The 16,784-nt window shown below is 44.0% G+C and overlaps 3 protein-coding genes and 1 pseudogene across 3 annotated transcripts; 3 read left to right on the top strand and 1 right to left on the bottom strand.

The window, feature by feature from the left end:
- The first annotated feature begins 458 nt into the window (after nt 1–458).
- LOC111970590 (olfactory receptor class A-like protein 4) lies at nt 459–2,430 on the top strand. Its single transcript, XM_023997404.1, has 4 exons — nt 459–734; nt 1,099–1,362; nt 1,532–1,786; nt 1,929–2,430. The coding sequence occupies exons 1-4, from the start codon at nt 459–461 to the stop codon at nt 2,139–2,141; spliced, it is 1,008 nt and encodes a 335-aa protein (XP_023853172.1). The 3' UTR covers nt 2,142–2,430.
- Nucleotides 2,431–3,172: 742 nt separating this feature from the next.
- Nucleotides 3,173–4,271, bottom strand: LOC111970049 (olfactory receptor class A-like protein 4; annotated as a pseudogene).
- Nucleotides 4,272–7,800: 3,529 nt separating this feature from the next.
- LOC111970048 (uncharacterized) lies at nt 7,801–10,593 on the top strand. Its single transcript, XM_023996540.2, has one exon. The coding sequence runs from the start codon at nt 7,970–7,972 to the stop codon at nt 9,083–9,085; it is 1,116 nt and encodes a 371-aa protein (XP_023852308.1). The 5' UTR covers nt 7,801–7,969; the 3' UTR covers nt 9,086–10,593.
- A 485-nt stretch (nt 10,594–11,078) lies between these two features.
- LOC111970050 (RNA polymerase II subunit A C-terminal domain phosphatase SSU72) lies at nt 11,079–15,882 on the top strand. The gene is made up of 5 exons (XM_023996541.1): nt 11,079–11,372; nt 12,409–12,552; nt 14,205–14,344; nt 14,513–14,631; nt 14,974–15,882. The coding sequence occupies exons 1-5, from the start codon at nt 11,293–11,295 to the stop codon at nt 15,073–15,075; spliced, it is 585 nt and encodes a 194-aa protein (XP_023852309.1). The 5' UTR covers nt 11,079–11,292; the 3' UTR covers nt 15,076–15,882.
- The last annotated feature ends 902 nt before the right edge of the window (nt 15,883–16,784 follow it).

Below are 16,784 nucleotides of genomic sequence, written 5' to 3'. Positions count from 1 at the left end.
CAAAACTAGACATTGTACTGACGTCTGTGCCCGGTGGGTACAGTGCACCTGACCTAGCACAGGTTGGTTGTGTAACTAGGGAAAGACCCCTTTGCTGTGATTTTAGGTGGATGTGTATGGCAGGAACTATCTGGTGTCCATGGTGATTTTACATTGGTTGTTCTGTGGGAGGTTGGGCTTGTGTTGAATGCTACAGAAATAGGGAGTGTCTATACAGGTGTAGCTATAATAGATGGGAAGCAATCAATATATGTGTTTTGCACATTTGTATTTATGATCTATGACCAACAGGGTGTTCATATTTGGAATAAAACATCTATCAGTGGATTAGAGGCTACAGACAGTTACTGGAATATAGCTATTCTTAGAAGAAACTTTTGATAACAAACTGGGAAAACAGATTAAGATGCAGAGAGACTGAAGAGTATTCTACCCAGGACTCTAGCTCAGTAGCTGAGATGGAGAGCCCAATGCCAGAGTTGAGAGAGTTGGAGCCAGTGGGTGTGGTGCTCCGTGTCACCACGTCTCCCACCCAGACCGCATTCTACATAATCTTGGTCCTACTGGGCATTGTGGGTAACACCACGGTGATTGGCGTGATCTTGGACAGCGTGTTCAAAGACCCCAGTGGAGTACGTAACTCAGACATCATCCTGATGAACATGGCCTTGTCCAACCTGCTGGTGTCTGTTCTGAGGAACGTCCTGCTGATCATCTCTGACCTGGGGCTGGAGGTAAGGAGCTGGATGGGAATGTTACAGGAGTCGGGCACTGTGGTAGGGGGTGCCATGAAGAATGAGGGCTGTATGTGGGTGCTTGAGACAAGGGGAAAAGAGGTATGCTGATTGTGTGTGGTTTGGGCTCTAAGTAAAATGGTTGTGATACTTGAGATATGGGAGAGATTTGGGCTAGTCTTTGAGTAATGGTAGTTTAAAATGCAAGGGTTATGGAGGGTGGTGTGGCTGTAACTAGAGATATGCCATGTGAAAAGAAAGCAATCTGACAATATACCATGCCATACTTACTGATAAGAGCACTGTTCAGGTCGGCACTATAGTGTACACACACATAAAACCTCACACTCAGCCCTCTCTCTAGATGAACTCTTCCAGAGACGGGTGTCACGTCCTGATGGGGGTGTGGGTGTGGCTTCGCTCAGTCAACGTGTGGTCAACACTCTTCCTCAGTGCTTTCCACTTCCAGACACTGAGGCGCGTGGCCCCTCCCCCTGGGACTGTTCACGGACCCCGCAGGCCCCCCAAGACCATCCTGATTAGCCTGGGCCTCATCTGGTTCCTCAATCTGATCTATGCTATACCTGCACACATCTACTCTACCAACGGGAATAAGAACAGCACAGAGGTAGGACCCTGATTCAATATAAGCAGAGAGATAGACAATTGTGATGTGTATTCCTCTTTGAATTGTGGGAAAATGTCTTACACCCCTTCTCTACCTTCTCTTCCCTCCCCATCCCATCTCGTCTCCTCGTCTCCTCTTCCCTCCACGCCTCCTCTCTCCTCCCTTCCAGACCCTGATGTTGGTCAGCAGCACCACGCGCCCCCTGCTGGGCTGTGTGTGGAACTTCCCCTCCAGCTACAACGGCCTGGCATACGCCACCACCTCCATGGTGATCCATGAGATCCTGCCTATCATCCTGATGGCCATCACCAACCTGGGCTCCCTCTACACACTCTACACCCACGGCAGGACCCACAACCCAGCACACATGACCCAGGACGCGCCCGTCATCAAGAGGATACCGGCTGAGAGACGGGCTGCCAAGGTGAGAGAGGCTGGAATGATTCAGAATGATGTCTTGTTGTGTGTGGCCTGCCGCCTGGTTATTGTGGATGGAAAGAAGTACAACACGTGATTTGGACCTGTAACATTGTTATTGTTGTTAAAATGAGGAATTTTCTCTCCAGGTGATTCTAGCCCTCATCGTGCTCTTCATTGGGTCTTGGGGAACCAGCATAATTTCAATAAACTACTTCAACTACAACCGAGGTTTGTCAGCCGGGTTCCTCCTGGTTATAGCTCGCTTTGCCAACACCATCTTCATCGCCTTTTCGCCCATCGTGCTGGCAGTGGGTCACCGGCGGCTGCGTGCTGTCATTAAGTCTTTTCTTACTCACTGACAGATCCCACACCCTGAATCACACTGCAACTGACATTATGGGGAAGTCAGTGGAATAATAATAGTACACTTGCCTTAACATAGCCTAACAATACATTAGAATTACATGGTTGTTGGCATTCCTCTCTATACGTTGGCAACCATTTGATTCTCTTCCAGAGGCAGACTGTTTTAACATGGCACCTATGAGAGACATTCATTTATTTTTTATCACAATTTCTATTGATTCATCAGTACTGAGGAATAGCACTGTCAGTTGTTCGGAGGAGTTTAATAGAAAAGGTTGTAGAGTTCATCATTGGAATGAAATGTGTTCATCTGTACATGTCAGTGAGACTACGTTAACACAATTTATTTCTGTCAACCTGCTCTTTTGTGAGCGACAGAATGTTTTTGATGTATAGACTGTACGTGAGAGGGCACTCCTATCTATAGATAGTTGTTGTTACATGTTCTTGTTTGCTCTTTAAAAAACGGGTCAAAATAAAGGCCTTTATTTGTACCATCTCTGTCACGCCCTGGCCATAGAGAGGTTTTTATTCTCTATTTTGGTTGGGCCAGGGTTGTGACTAGGGTGGGCATTCTAGTTTCTTTCTATGTTGGTGTGGTTCCAAATCAGAGGCAGCTGTCTATCGTTGTCTCTGATTGGGGATCATATATAAGTTGTCCTTTTTTGTTTGGGTTTTGTGGGTAGTTATTTTCTGTTTAGTGCCTGCACATGACAGAACTGTTTTTTTTTTTTTTCTTCTCTTTGTTGTTTTGTTTGAGTGTTTTTTGATTAATAAAACATCATGAACACTTACCACGCTACGTTTTGGTCCATGCATTCCGACAAGAGCCGTGACAATCTCTCAACCTCTGAGACAGTTGATGCCAGAGGCTCATCTACATGAAGCTCATTGAGAGAGAGTGAACAGTCCAACAGGATCTGTCTTTGCATAATGTGAGAGCTTATCACAATATTTCAACACTCCAGATCTTAAACATTCCATTACTTTAAATGTTCTTAGGTATTTATTGGATGGGTTATTACTTATAACAGGGTTTGTATATATATGTGGACATTTAAACACAGAATGAGGGGAAGGCAAGCACTGGTTATTTAATTATTCCATACAAAGTCGTCAGCACAGCCAACAATAATCCACGGTGATCCTCCTCCTCAGCTTGTCATTTCCCAGAGCCACCACTATAGGGCTGAAGCCCACCAACAGAGAGGTAGAGAAGTGGGACTCAGTCAGCAGCCCCTCCGCATGGTGCCCCCCGTTATGGTTGTAGTACGTCACCATCGCAACCTGCAGGGCCCAGCACACCACAGACAGCGTCATCATGATCACATGACTACCCTTGCGTTCACTGACCACATGACTGTCCAGCTCTCCCTGCATCCCTCCCCCTGCCTTGCCCATCGTGCTTGGCCAGTGTAGCCAGGTTGGTGCCCACCATCAGCACCAGTGGAGTCACCTTGTTGAGGGCCAGGGAGGAGGAGGAGGAGGCTGAGCCCTGCTCCTCAGAGGGGAAATCCCACACACAGCCCAGCAGGGGCCTAGTGGTGCAGCTAATGACCATCAGCTCTACCATGGTGTTGCCGTGTACCTGGGTGGTGTTGACCAGCACCAGCAGGGAGAAGGCCAGGTTGACCCTGTAGACCAGCTCCGGGCCCACCGACACCCTCTTCCTTTCACGTTGCTGTGCTAGGGACCCCACAGCTCCTGGCGTGGGCTGCAGAGTCACTCAGCAGCCCACGGCCCGCCACCACACCCACAGCAGCAAGAAGAGGTGGCACCAGTCCAGGGCCAGGGACACTCCAGACACAAAGATGGGCACCGTGCGGAACAGAGACGTCAGCAGGTTGGCCAGCGACAGGTTCACCAGGATTGTGTCAGAGGGAGGGAGTCGACAAGACAGACTTTTAATGGCCGACGAACACCTGAGAGAGAGGGAGAGAGAAAGAGTATAATGAACTATTATACTAATTATGTGATGTTATCTCAGGCGGAGATATTTCATGACTATTGACAGTTAGGGTTCTATTTCTCCTCACCTCATGGATGATCAGTATGTTTCACAGGATGCCAGAAAAGACCAGCAACCCAAACAGAATAGCATCTACAGTGAGAACCTTTGACATCGTATCCTCCTCAGCATGGCGCCACAATTTCTTTGTTATTCATTGCCTACATGTATTATTACTATTCTAGGGTCTCAATTCTACCTCTGCCTCTATCCTGTTAATTGTGAACTATTTATATAGACATCTACACGCACTCATGCACAAACAAAGCCATCCCAAAAACAAACTCAGCATCTTCAGTGTTGCTGACCTGGCTCAGGGTAAATTTACTCCAATCATTTGTCGCCTAGATAGGCCTTCCATGCCCTTGCCTGCTGCTTAGGTATGCAGATTTGTCACTGCATTGGCCAGCAGCGAACACACACCACTTACACACCACTGGTTCCCCTTTTGCTGCTATAACAGCCTCCACTCTTCTGGGAAGGCTTTCCACTAGATGTTGGAACATTGCTGTGGGGACTTGCTTCCATTCAGCCACAAGAGCATTATGGTGGTTGAGCACTGATGTTGGGCGATTAGACCTGGCTCGCAGTCAGTGTTCCAATTCATCCCAAAGGTGTTCGATGGAGTTGAGGTCAGGGCTCTGTGCAGGCCAGTCAAGTTTTTCCACACCGATCTCGACAAATCATTTCTGTATGGTCCTCGCATTGTGCACGGGGGCATTGTCATGCTGAAACAGAAAGGGCCATTCCCAAACTGCTGCCACAAAGTTGGAAGCACAGAATCATCTATAACCTTATTGATTAAGATTTCCCTTCACTGGAACTAAGAGGCCTAGCCCAATCCATGAAAAACAGCCCCAGACCATTATTCCTCCTCCACAAAACGTTGCAGTTGGCACTATGCATTGTGGCAGGTAGCGTTCTCCTGGCATCTACCAAACCCAAATTCCGGAGTCCAATGGCGGCGAGCTTTACACCACTCCAGCCAACGCTTGGCATGGCGCATGGTGATCTTAGGCTTGTATGTGGCTGCTTGACCATAGAAACCCATTTCATGAAGCTTCCTACGAATAGTTATTGTGCTGAAGTTGCTTCCGGAGGCAGTCAAACTCGGTAGTGAGTGTTGGAACCGAGTACAGCTATACAGCTAATAGCTAAATCCACTAATTTGCAGGGGTGTCCACGTACTTCTTTATATATAGTGTATCAACTCATACCACACAGACAGGTCACATCAACAAGACATGTGAGGCTGACTAACACCTGAGACCATCTATACTATAAAGATATACAAATGGTTTCATGCCAATCTTAGCTCATTTGAGAGAGTGTTCAGGCATGTATTTCTTTGTTGCCCTTTAACAAACCTGGCTGTAAGTTGTCAATTCAAACAAATAAAACATGGCTAAATCGACCCATTTTAAAAGGGGTATGTGACTGTGGCAGATATCTGTTGGCCCATACGTGTATGTTTAGATGTTTGTGTGTTATGTCATCATCCCGCACATTGTTATCTCCCATTGCTCAGAGGGGCGGATCGTAGAGAGTCATCATTAGACTCATTTACCCAGCATCCCCCGGGGGCTTCCCAGCGGTCTTATTAAAATCATCCCCTCCACTGATGCTGCACGCTGTTCCTGTCCTCTCCCTTGGCACTACTACCTTGCTGGCTTGCCAATTTTTTCCTTTTGGGAATGGACATGTAATCACTACCTCCAATAACCTCCACATAGAACTGCTGAGTCAAAATTGATCAAAGATTAAATGTTCTCAAATTAAAGATCGTCAGAGAAAGATATGAAGCTTTTTGTGACCATTATAACTGCCAGTAGGTGTTGTTAAACTGTGAGTTGTATTACCTATATGATGATTAGCAATGAATATGTATTTAGATTGATGTAATCCAGCTGATTATCCTTGTTATAATTCTCCATAATTATTCCAAAGATGAAATACTATTTTAAAGAAGTTATCAGGAGGTTGTTTATCTAACCAGACATGAATGTTTCAGCAAAAACTTCAGAAGTGTTTGAATGTGTACAAAAGAAACCCAGGCTTGTTGTAGAATGTTGTAGACCGACTATCAATTATTACCACTTGAGGTCACTGTACACTCTAAAAAGAAAAGGTTCCTGGAGTAYCCTTTAGGGGTTCTTCAAATTGAAACTGTGGGGGAACCTCTAGAAGTTCTTCAAAGAACTCATTTTAATGGATCCTCGAAGAACCCTTTGAATAACCTTTTGGGGTTAATTTTTTAACTACCCCACTCCCCTACTATTATTATTATTAATAATAATATGCATAACAACAAGAACAATAACACAATATTTGAGTTGTCAGTGTTTATTATGATTTTAGTGGCAATGCAGAATAAAAAATCTAAATATGAGGTAATAGGTGATCAGTTCAGTCATCTGCACCCAATACAGCTAGCCTTCAACATATTCTTATAGCCTAAATATTCTTAACTCTTTGTTGATTGATATCCATCGAATTGTGTCCATTTTCTGTTTTAGAAAGATTTGCACAAATATGAAAAGATAGAGAGTATAATCGTAAAACAATATGAATATAGATCATACAAGGGACAACCCTTGCACCTGCTGTCCTTTCAAATTCAAATCCAAGTTGGGCAGTTAGGTTCCTGCAAGAACCCCCACCAACTAAGGAGGTTCATTGATTAATTTTCAGTGCCAAGAACCCTAAGGGTCTTCGAAGAACCCTTGTTGAACCCCTGATTTTTAGAGTCTAGGTTTGGAAATCGCATCACATCAAAACAAACTATAGTCCTAGATTTCAGCTTTATATTATAGCCTACTACTGACAATATCCAGATGTTCGTTAGTATTGGTAACATCTACCTATAGCATGACGAATGTGTTATAAACTCTTATCAGAGTTGTTTTTGCTACAATTTTGAATAAGTATGAATATATCATGCTTAGGCTATTACAAGACAATTATGCCTGAAAATAAGAAACTATTTTTTGGGGCACAAAACAATCTCATTATATTGCATTTCCAACAATCTGCTTGACTTGATAGTATGGACAAAAGACTACACACAACAGCATTGAAGACTACAGCCTAGCACCCAATGTGGGAGTAAGGAGTGGGAGTTAACTGGAGGAAGGTCGCTTGGGTGGAAGGATGGAAAGGCACAAAAAAACAGAAAGGGTGGCAGGGAAATTAAGATTGGAGTAGGGACTTGAAATGATGACTCATGTAATTGACTGCTGATGACTACGCTGCAAACATTCTGACAGACACAAAAACACACTCTTCCTCGCGACAACCATCACAGACAGCCAGACAGGACAAGACTGAGACAAATGTACCTGAAAAGATAATTGCCGCCGTCTTCGTTCTCGAAAACCTAGAAATGTAAGTTCTCTTCTCAATAGCCAAATTGCATCTTACATTTATTGCCGTTTACATTAACCATTCTAATAAGCGGTGTGACCTATTTATTGGTCTGTTGAGTTGCGTGCGTAACCAACATGTGGTGTATGGCTTAAAACAGAGCATTCGTAAGTGATATCAGTCTGGCTCATTCTCTAAAAGTGTGGTCTATCAATCAGACATGGTATATAATATGGTATATAATTTTTATTGTCCGATTTTATCGCAGATTGTTCTCGTGCTGGCCATCGGGGGAATACAGCGCTTTGATGGTGGTGTAGGACTGTGTTATGGAAGCCACCTGCCCCCATAACTCTCTTTCTCGCCTCGGATCTCCGCCGACAGTAACGGTGCTGTCCACTATGCATTTGCACTAAATACAGTGAAAGTGAACTGGTAAGAAGAGAAGAAATGAGAAGAAAATCGCTGGTTGCCTTCTCGGCAGTACTGTTCTGTCTGTGCCGCGCGACAATCGTCTCCAACCGGACGCGCGGCGGCCGCTACGCGCAAACATCATCCACATCATCAGACAAGGGAAGCGAGAAGGACGTGGGTGTCTCCCCAATCTCTGGCCAACAACATATCTACAATGTTGATTATTTCAGTAAGAATGAAACAATGGGCTCACCAAGACGGCAGGGGGACTTCAGCCATAGGAATGGCACTTCCTCCATCAAAACCAGCAGAGGCAATACAGGCACCACTATGATATTTGGCAGGCCAGACCATGTTCAAGGTGGAACAGGGTGGGCCATGGACGGAGGAGTGGCACCAATATGTGCCTACCGGGTGATGGAGGAGGGAATCTGGGGGCGGCTGTGTTTTCGACACACACAGCTGGGGTTCAGGTGTCATCGTCGAGACTGCCGGACTGTTCCATCTGCAGGAGGGTCCCTGGTGGCCAACGTTTTGACCAACGGCAGCGTGCTACTACAGTGGACATATGAAGATCTGAGGGAAGAGGCTCAAAGGACAAATAAAGGAAACACAGCTGGACATGACCGAGATAAACAAGAGACAGAGACTAGAGGATCAAGTGTAGAGGGACAGAAAGGGGCCCCTGGAACAGGGCTTAGGGAAGAGAGCAGGTTTGTAACTGCCTCACCAAAGAGGGTATTCGGTGGACGACGTGTCAGAAGGGGTGGGTTTGGGCTAAGCTGCTGGTGGAACGGGAGCTACACCCAGTTTGAGTGTGCTAACACCCATCTTGGCTCTGGTTGCAGGGACTTCTTGCTGACTGAGCTGCATGAGAGCGTCCCTTACCGCATCTGCCTGCATCCGCTTGCCTCCACCCTGACCCCACCGCTCCACTCAGAAGGAGCAGGCCAGAGGGAGGACCTGGGGGACTGTGTGGAGTTCACTGTCTCACCCTTGGGCATGCAGGACATTGTGATTGCCATGACAACAGTGGGAGGAGCCATCTGTGTGATGCTGGTCATCATCTGCCTGCTGGTGGCGTACATCACTGAGAACATCATGAGCCCCACGACACAGCACTCACACTCCACATACCACTCTCACCACTAATGTCACTCACACAAACATGCACGCATGTGTGTGCACACACACGTAACCTTATTCAGCAATATCGCAGTCATTTATTTTAATCACACATCTAAATCAATACACTAAAAACACAATTATGTAACATACTGTGGTTGAACACCCACACACACATAATAAAAATCTCACTCGGATTCAGGGCATTGCACCTTACACACTACTAGATCTATAAGCTTGTGGAAGAATGATGAACTAAGCCTCACAACAGACCACCACACTTTCAAATACTATGAAATACTTTTCAAATGATAGGGCTCAGAGAATTCCCTCTTTGTGTGAGCATTAATTTGTGTGTTTATTTTCCTCTTGTCTATTTATCTCATTACTAGCCTTTATGCTAGTAATCAAAGTGCTCTGTATTAGAGATAGTAAGCTGCTAGTCAGTAGGCCTACCTAAGAGTGAAACATGTTCTATAGTTGAGCAATGTTATGAACCAGTATTTAGCACGATTCCTCTTTTTTGGAGTCCAGTTCTATATTTGCAGTAATTACATATGTTCAGTGGTAAGTAATATGTGCAAGCACAGTAGGTAATTGAATTAATGATTTCTTACTTTTCACCTCAGAGAGGGTTAATTGAATAACTGTCAACAATGCACCCTCAGGCACCCAAGAATGATTCCCATTTGCCTTACCTTCTCCTGGATGTAGAGATCTATGTATACTGAACATCCCTGTTAGTGAGCATTAATCCATCCACCTGACAGGTGAGGCATATCAAGAAGCTGATTAAACAGCATGATCATTACACAGGTGCACCTTGTGCTGGGGACAATAAAAGGCCACTCTAAAATGTGCAGTTTTGTCACACAACACAATGCCACATATGTCTCAAGTTTTGAAGGAGCGTGCAATTTACATGCTGACTGCAGAAATGTCCACCAGAGTTGTTGCCAGAGAATTGAATGTTAATTTCTCTACCATAAGCCAACTCCAACATTGTTTTAGAGAATTTGCCAGAACATCCAACTGGCCTCACAACCACAGACCACGTGTAACCACACCAGCCCAGGACCTCCTCATCCAACTTCTTCACCTGCGGGATCGTCTGAGACCAGCCACCCAGACAGCTGATGAAACTGAGGAGTATTTCTAGTATTTCTAATAAAACCCCTTTGTTAGGAAAAACTCATTCTGATTGGCTGGGCCTGGCTCCCCAGTGGGTGGGCCTATGTCCTTCCATGTCCACTCATGGCTGCGCCCCTGCCCAGTCATGTGAAATCCATAGATTAGGGCCTAATGAATTTATTTCAATTTACTGATTTCCTTATATGAACTGTAACTCAGTAAAATCTTTGAAATTGTTGTATGTTGTGTTTATATTTTTGTTCAATATATGTTGTAGACCTTCGACAGGCTGGTCTGCTCTACAGTCTGCCAAATATACTGTGCCCAACCTCTAGTTTAGGAGGCCCTGTGGAATCAATAAAACACTGCGAGCATATGATTTTTGTATGTGTAAATGGGTACAGAAAAATATTATTTGTGTCTATCTGTCTATCTATCCATCCATCGTACAAATAAAATATAAATGGCTATGCCTAGGCTTTTTGTACAATTAATGTAGGATACATGTGGCACAGTGGGGGCTCCCAAGTGGCACAGTGACCTAAGGCACTGCATCTCAGTGCTAGAGGCATCACTACAGACACCCTGGTTCGAATCCAGGCTGTATCACACCCAGCCATGATTGGGAGTTCATTAGTACAGTGCACAATTGGCCCAGCGTCGTCTGGGTTTGGCTGGTGTAGGCAGTCATTGTAAATAAGTATTTGTTCTTAACTGACTTGCCTAGTTAAATAAAGGTAAAATAAAAAGTGGCAGTCTTTTCCAGCATCATCAGGGCTTGAGGACACTTGAGAAGTTTCTGTTTGGATGACGTCATGCATGCACAGGAGGGAAAAAATCGATTCGGTACGAAGCCCTGCCCCCTATGACATCGACTGTAAAACCTTGGTTAAAAGTCCCCGCCGCCATTTTAACAGGCTCACAGAAAGAAGATTGTCACATCGCCTTGAAACGTGTATACCCCGTTGTATTTGCTTAGTTAGCTAGATCGAAGGCCTTCCCAGCAGTCTTTTTGTGATAGTTAGATTTCTACCACATTTTAACTAGTTGTGTGTTGTACTTAACATTCGATTGCTAGTTATTTCAGAAAAATAGCATTCGCAATGCCGAGCCACCCGCTGCGCGTGGCGGTTGTGTGCTCGAGCAACCAGAACCGCAGCATGGAAGCGCACAACATCCTCAGGTAACATTACTGGAAGAAAACTAAACAACGACGACATGCCAAGAAGCAAGGACCTTTGATTTTCATCGGTCTGGGTCTTTTACCTGGCTGAGAGTTCACCCTCCTCGACACAACAATGGGCTCACTACGTAGACCGCAGTCTGTTTCCGGCAAACGACGCATTTTATTACAATACACAATGGCTAACTTCCATATTTACACGACAGAGACGTATACTTATTTATCATTGTATCAAGCTCAACTAGTTCCCAGTGGCACACATGGAGATAAAGCTAATTTATTTTTCTTCGCCGGTGTTACGACTACCGGAAGTAGGGCATTTTTTTGTTCAGTGCAGTGGCCATCCGCATAGCCTCCGTCAGTCACTAACTGGAGGTAGCTAGATCAAACTCTTGCTAGAACTAGGCAACCAACCAGTGAACTACCTGAAATTGTAAAAAGATGGTGAAATATATATATTTTTTTTAAATAGGGAGACCTGCCATGCATCACCTACAACGTACTTTCAGGTTCGGGATTATTCCAAGAAAGCGTCATAAAGTAGTTGTCACTCAACAGCCTCTACATTCAAAATGTAGAAACTTTTTAGGTAGGGTAAAGGTCAAATCAAACGCGATCGAGCGTTGCTTTGCGTAGACGCAAGAGAAATAGACTTGCTGTCTAATTTGTAGCGCATGAAGCTTTTGACGGCGTTGTCGTTCGCGACCAGTCTTTTCTCGCGTCTACGCGAAGCAATGCTTGTTCGCGTTTCGTTTAATTTGTCATTAACACTAAACAAATGTATCTTAGACTAATTTGTCATTTTACTGAGTGCATAAAAAATAAAAGTTGGAAAATCTCCATGCGTGGAGAGAAAGGTAAGGAGAGTCTGCCTATTGGGGAATGACGCCTGTGATATGGCTCTTGAGATGAGATTACTTTATTGATGATGACTGATCCACAAATTTCCCCTTCTGTGGTCTGTATGCTTTTTGTCTTGCATGTGCTGGTCTGTAAGTAACCGTTCTCCCCACCATCATTCTCTTTGTTTATACAGCAAGCGAGGCTTTGACGTTCGCTCTTTTGGGACAGGGTCCCATGTGAAGCTACCTGGTCCCGCACCGGACAAGCCCAATGTGTACGACTTCAAAACCACTTATGAACAGATGTACAACGACCTGGTCCGCAAGGACAAGGAGCTGTATCCCCTGCACTCTTGCATTCACACACAGACACAACATAAACACAGCCCTACCTCTTCATGTTTATTTTCTCCAGTGAGTTATTCTCTTTATCTTCACAGGAAAATATACAGAGTTAGAAGTATGAAATTGTTAAGGGTGATTGAACAGGGAAGTATTTCATAGTGTTTATTGTTGGGTGATTTTGTAGGTAAGGATGTCCTTCACTAACCTGATCTCAGATCTGTTTGTGCTCTTGCGAACACCATTGCTGCCCATGTTAATCCAAACATTGGCATGACAGAATGACGAGAAGCTGGCATGATAGCACATACAGACTGCCACTCAGGCTAGTCCATTACATCTATTTTTGAGATTTCTCACATGCTGTCACAGTGCTTTTTTTTAACAATAGTGGTGTGCTTGGAATATTTTACTTTCAGCAGGTTTCAACATGTAAACAAGTAGCCATTTACCCTCTATAACCAGGTAGGTTGATTCTGTGCCAAGAAACCAACACTTCTAGGGAACATATCCCAGTCTTTCCATATCAGGACCTGGATGTAGACTTTAAACAAAAGAGACTAGGGAACATATCCCAGTCTTTCCATATCAGGACCTGGATGTAGACTTTAAACAAAAGAGAAGGGCTGGTTTGTATTACACTATGTATTTGACCCAACTAGTAGTCAGTGTAATTTTTTTATCTTGCATATTGTTTAGGCAAGGGCACTACTTTTGAATGTGAACATTCTTTCCTTATGTGCTGTGTTAGTATATGCTTTCAAAGAATTGGAGCCCCTCCCTCCATTACAGGGCTCTCAACCATATGCTCTTCAGAAAATAAATTAGCCGTTGGACCCAACTTCTTTGAATAGACATACATTCATACGACAACTCTGGAACCCACATGGACCAACCTTAAATGGACTCCTACTCCCTTTACACCTAAGATCTGAGAAAATGTGATATGTTTAAGCACTAAGGTGAAAAGGTGGAGCTATTACCATATTGTAGATGCCTATTAAATCCTCTCAGATCTACTGAAGTACATGGTGGGGTAGGAGCTAGCGATCCATTTAGGATTCAGCGTATTTAAAACATTTCAGTGTTGGAAGACATGCTCAGTAGTGTTTTGGGGTGGGTATGGTTAAAGAGGTATGTTTAAATGTACAAAAAAGTTTATTTTTGTGCAAGGAGATATCTGCATGCTAGTAAAAAGAAGGGGTATAATATTAAATATTAGTGGGAACACCATAGCACTCCTTTCACTGGCCAAGTCCCTATTTGGGAGTATACAGGAGTGGGACCTTATCCTTACAATGCAGACAAGGATTGGAGATCATTTCTGTAATATTTTCTTGACTATTAATCTTGGTCTTTGCTCTAAAAAATAAAATCAATTTAAATTGAGTAGATAAGGCAGGTGACTTCCTAGAATATTGCACTGGTAGTTCAAGTTATTTGAGGCCAGTTACAATAAGAGTTATTAGTTACATTTATTAGAAGCTTCCAAAGATCAAATACATTTTGAGTGCGTTTTGGCCTCTAGGGGGCATTGTGTCTTGAGTATTCACAGTGACTGACTGACTGACACCTTAAGTTTCATATGTTTGAGGTCTTGTGTGTTGGTCCTTCGTCTTGCTGTGTTCCTTGACCCTGAGCACCTCAGATACACACAGAATGGAATCCTGCACATGCTGGACCGCAACAAGCGGATCAAGTCCCGACCGGAACGCTTCCAGAGCTGTAAGGACCAGTTTGACCTGGTCATCACCTGTGAGGAGAGGGTCTACGACCAAGTGCTAGAGGGTGAGAGGGGACCTGGGACAGAAGGGGGGGTTGTGGGCTTCTCATGTCAAGTTGTGAAATATCAATTAGGAATTGTGAATACACTTCAAATAAAGTTACAGTCTCGGGCTAGGTCACTGGATTCATGTTGATCAACGATCACTATTCTCCCCAATTTCTCTCACTCAGACCTGAGCTCTCGGGAGCAGGAGACTTTCACGCCGGTTCATGTCATCAACGTGGACATCCAGGACAACCACGAGGAGGCCACACTGGGGGCTTTCCTCATCTGTGAGCTGTGTCAGTGTGTGAGTGTCTCTGCCTGCCTGGCCACCAGCAACCATTATCACAGGATTACACTGTTACATTGTCATAGCATGAATATCAGGGATATATGGTAGTATGGGTACATAGTGTCACGTTGTTGCTACAGTGGGATATGTGTTTCTGCAAGATACATGGTGTATCTGACCATTATGATTTGGAACGTAGGTGTGCAAATTATATTGGCGATAAATACATGCGTAATGTTGTATGAGTAAGTGGTATGTCACTGTAATTATATTACACTGAGCCCTAAAGTGTATGGCTGTCTTGCCTTGACCCATGTAGCAGGTGTTGTATGTCTGACCCTCCCTTCCCTCTCTCAGATCCAGCACACGGATGATATGGAAAACGAGATGGACGAGCTGCTGCAGGAGTTTGAGGACAAGAGCAACAGACCTTTCCTCCACACTGTCTGCTTCTACTGATGCCCATGCTACCAAATCTGCAATATCATACGCCCCCTGACCAAACATGCACGTTTATACACAAACTCATGCACACTTCCATATACACTTACTGATTACCTTTCACACACACACCCTCTGCTGTTGGTCAGGGCTGAGGGGACAGGGATGAATGCTCTCTGCGCTCAAGTAGGCAGGCTCATCCCTCCTGCTCTGCCTTTCCTCCTCAGGGCCAAGGTGGGCCCAAGGTCCTCCCCCATCCTACAGTGAAACCACTGACCCGCCTTCCCAGAAAGAGAAATGCCCCTTTTGTCAAACACGTCCTCCTCTACCTCTAAAGGAGGATGCTTTTCTAAGTCTTGCACAGTGATGCTGATTGCTGAGCAACAATTAATTTAATTCATTTTTAAGAATGATGAATAGATATTGTTTTTATGAAGTATGATTTGTCACATTTACTCTTGATGGTGGAGAGTAGTATTGTTGACACGGATGGGATAGAGTGGAGACTGGTTAGGCATGAATGTGTTTCAGTGTGTGAGTGAGTGTATACCAGTAGTTAATTAGGAATTCATCAAAATAGGGGGATAATGAACCAAATAGAGACCACGAGGTTCTCTTGCCCTCGTTTCCATTATGTTTTGATTCATGTTTAAAAACTCAGAAGATCTGCTACCTTTCAGGGTGTAATATTTTTTTTCTTTTGAAAACTGAAAAGAATGAAAATATTGTAATTATTTGCAAGCTGAGAGTTCAGTCCAGAGTGCCTGAATATTTCTGTATGTACATATGAATCCATTAAATGAATAAACATCTCTAGAAAAACTTGATGAATTGACTTATTTTTAGTGCATTGCACAGATCCTGGATACAGTATTCTGCATGCATAGAAGATTTTAATCAACAAATGTACCTTGTAAAGGTTCTATAGCCCAATGACTGCATTCATAAAGATGGCAAAAAATGTCCTCTTCCATCTGCTGATGTTCATGTCCATGGCAACATGATACTGTGTATACCATTTCAAATATGTGTTTTATCCCAGGACTTTTTATGCAGTTACCCATGGCGTTAACAGCATGCCCAATAAAAATGTTCAGTCACGAGCTTACTCCAATTTCACTGACTAATGATGAGCAATACAGTTGTTAAATTCGGTGCACAGAAACAATTGAGTGGCAGGAACACAGTAGCCTGGCTCACCTTGAGTTGCACATGGACTATAATAATGTCAGAGAATATTATTTAACTGATGCAGCAGTTTGTTCATACTGGGAGAGAAGAGGAAAGGATGGGAGGGCTGCAAGGTCACTGATTTATGGGTAATGCAAAAAGAAAATCACCGGAGACAGAACTAGGGTTGAAGTGACATTCCCATATCCTAACCTCCCTCTGTCATCTCTAGTGACATAAATGGATAAATGACATTGTCCTTGCCTTACAATAGGCCTATAAGACCAGGGTGGTTTGGTTTGTCATGGCAATATAATAAGGCAAAACCTGATTCTGTGACATTTTAGATTTCAGGTGACTAGTGTAGACCTACGCTCGTCATGGTGCTGTTCATGGTGCTATATCGTTAGCTGGCACGCTTTGCGGCGCTGTCCATGGTGCTGCCTTGTTTATGTGTACGACCTTATAAGGAGACACTGGTTCAACGCAGGTTAGAGAGTCAGGACAACATTAAGAAAAAGCCTTTCAATATGTGACATTCTATTATTAACCATTAT

Source organism: Salvelinus sp. IW2-2015, linkage group LG11 (assembly GCF_002910315.2).
Source record: "Salvelinus sp. IW2-2015 linkage group LG11, ASM291031v2, whole genome shotgun sequence".
Taxonomy (NCBI): domain Eukaryota; kingdom Metazoa; phylum Chordata; class Actinopteri; order Salmoniformes; family Salmonidae; genus Salvelinus; species Salvelinus sp. IW2-2015.
The sequence above is the reverse complement of the archived record's forward strand: the minus strand, read 5'-3'. Positions and strand labels throughout refer to the sequence as shown.

What these genes read in the sequence shown, in the direction of transcription:
- LOC111970590 (XM_023997404.1), top strand. Translation starts at nt 459, where the DNA reads ATGGAGAGCCCAATGCCAGAGTTGAGAGAGTTGGAGCCAGTGGGTGTG. An exon ending in TCTCTGACCTGGGGCTGGAG is followed by an intron (nt 735 to 1,098) that starts GTAAGGAGCTGG and finishes CCCTCTCTCTAG; the next exon opens with ATGAACTCTTCCAGAGACGG. An exon ending in GGAATAAGAACAGCACAGAG is followed by an intron (nt 1,363 to 1,531) that starts GTAGGACCCTGA and finishes CCTCCCTTCCAG; the next exon opens with ACCCTGATGTTGGTCAGCAG.
- LOC111970048 (XM_023996540.2), top strand. Translation starts at nt 7,970, where the DNA reads ATGAGAAGAAAATCGCTGGTTGCCTTCTCGGCAGTACTGTTCTGTCTG.
- LOC111970050 (XM_023996541.1), top strand. Translation starts at nt 11,293, where the DNA reads ATGCCGAGCCACCCGCTGCGCGTGGCGGTTGTGTGCTCGAGCAACCAG. An exon ending in CTACGACCAAGTGCTAGAGG is followed by an intron (nt 14,345 to 14,512) that starts GTGAGAGGGGAC and finishes TCTCTCACTCAG; the next exon opens with ACCTGAGCTCTCGGGAGCAG. An exon ending in TCTGTGAGCTGTGTCAGTGT is followed by an intron (nt 14,632 to 14,973) that starts GTGAGTGTCTCT and finishes TCCCTCTCTCAG; the next exon opens with ATCCAGCACACGGATGATAT.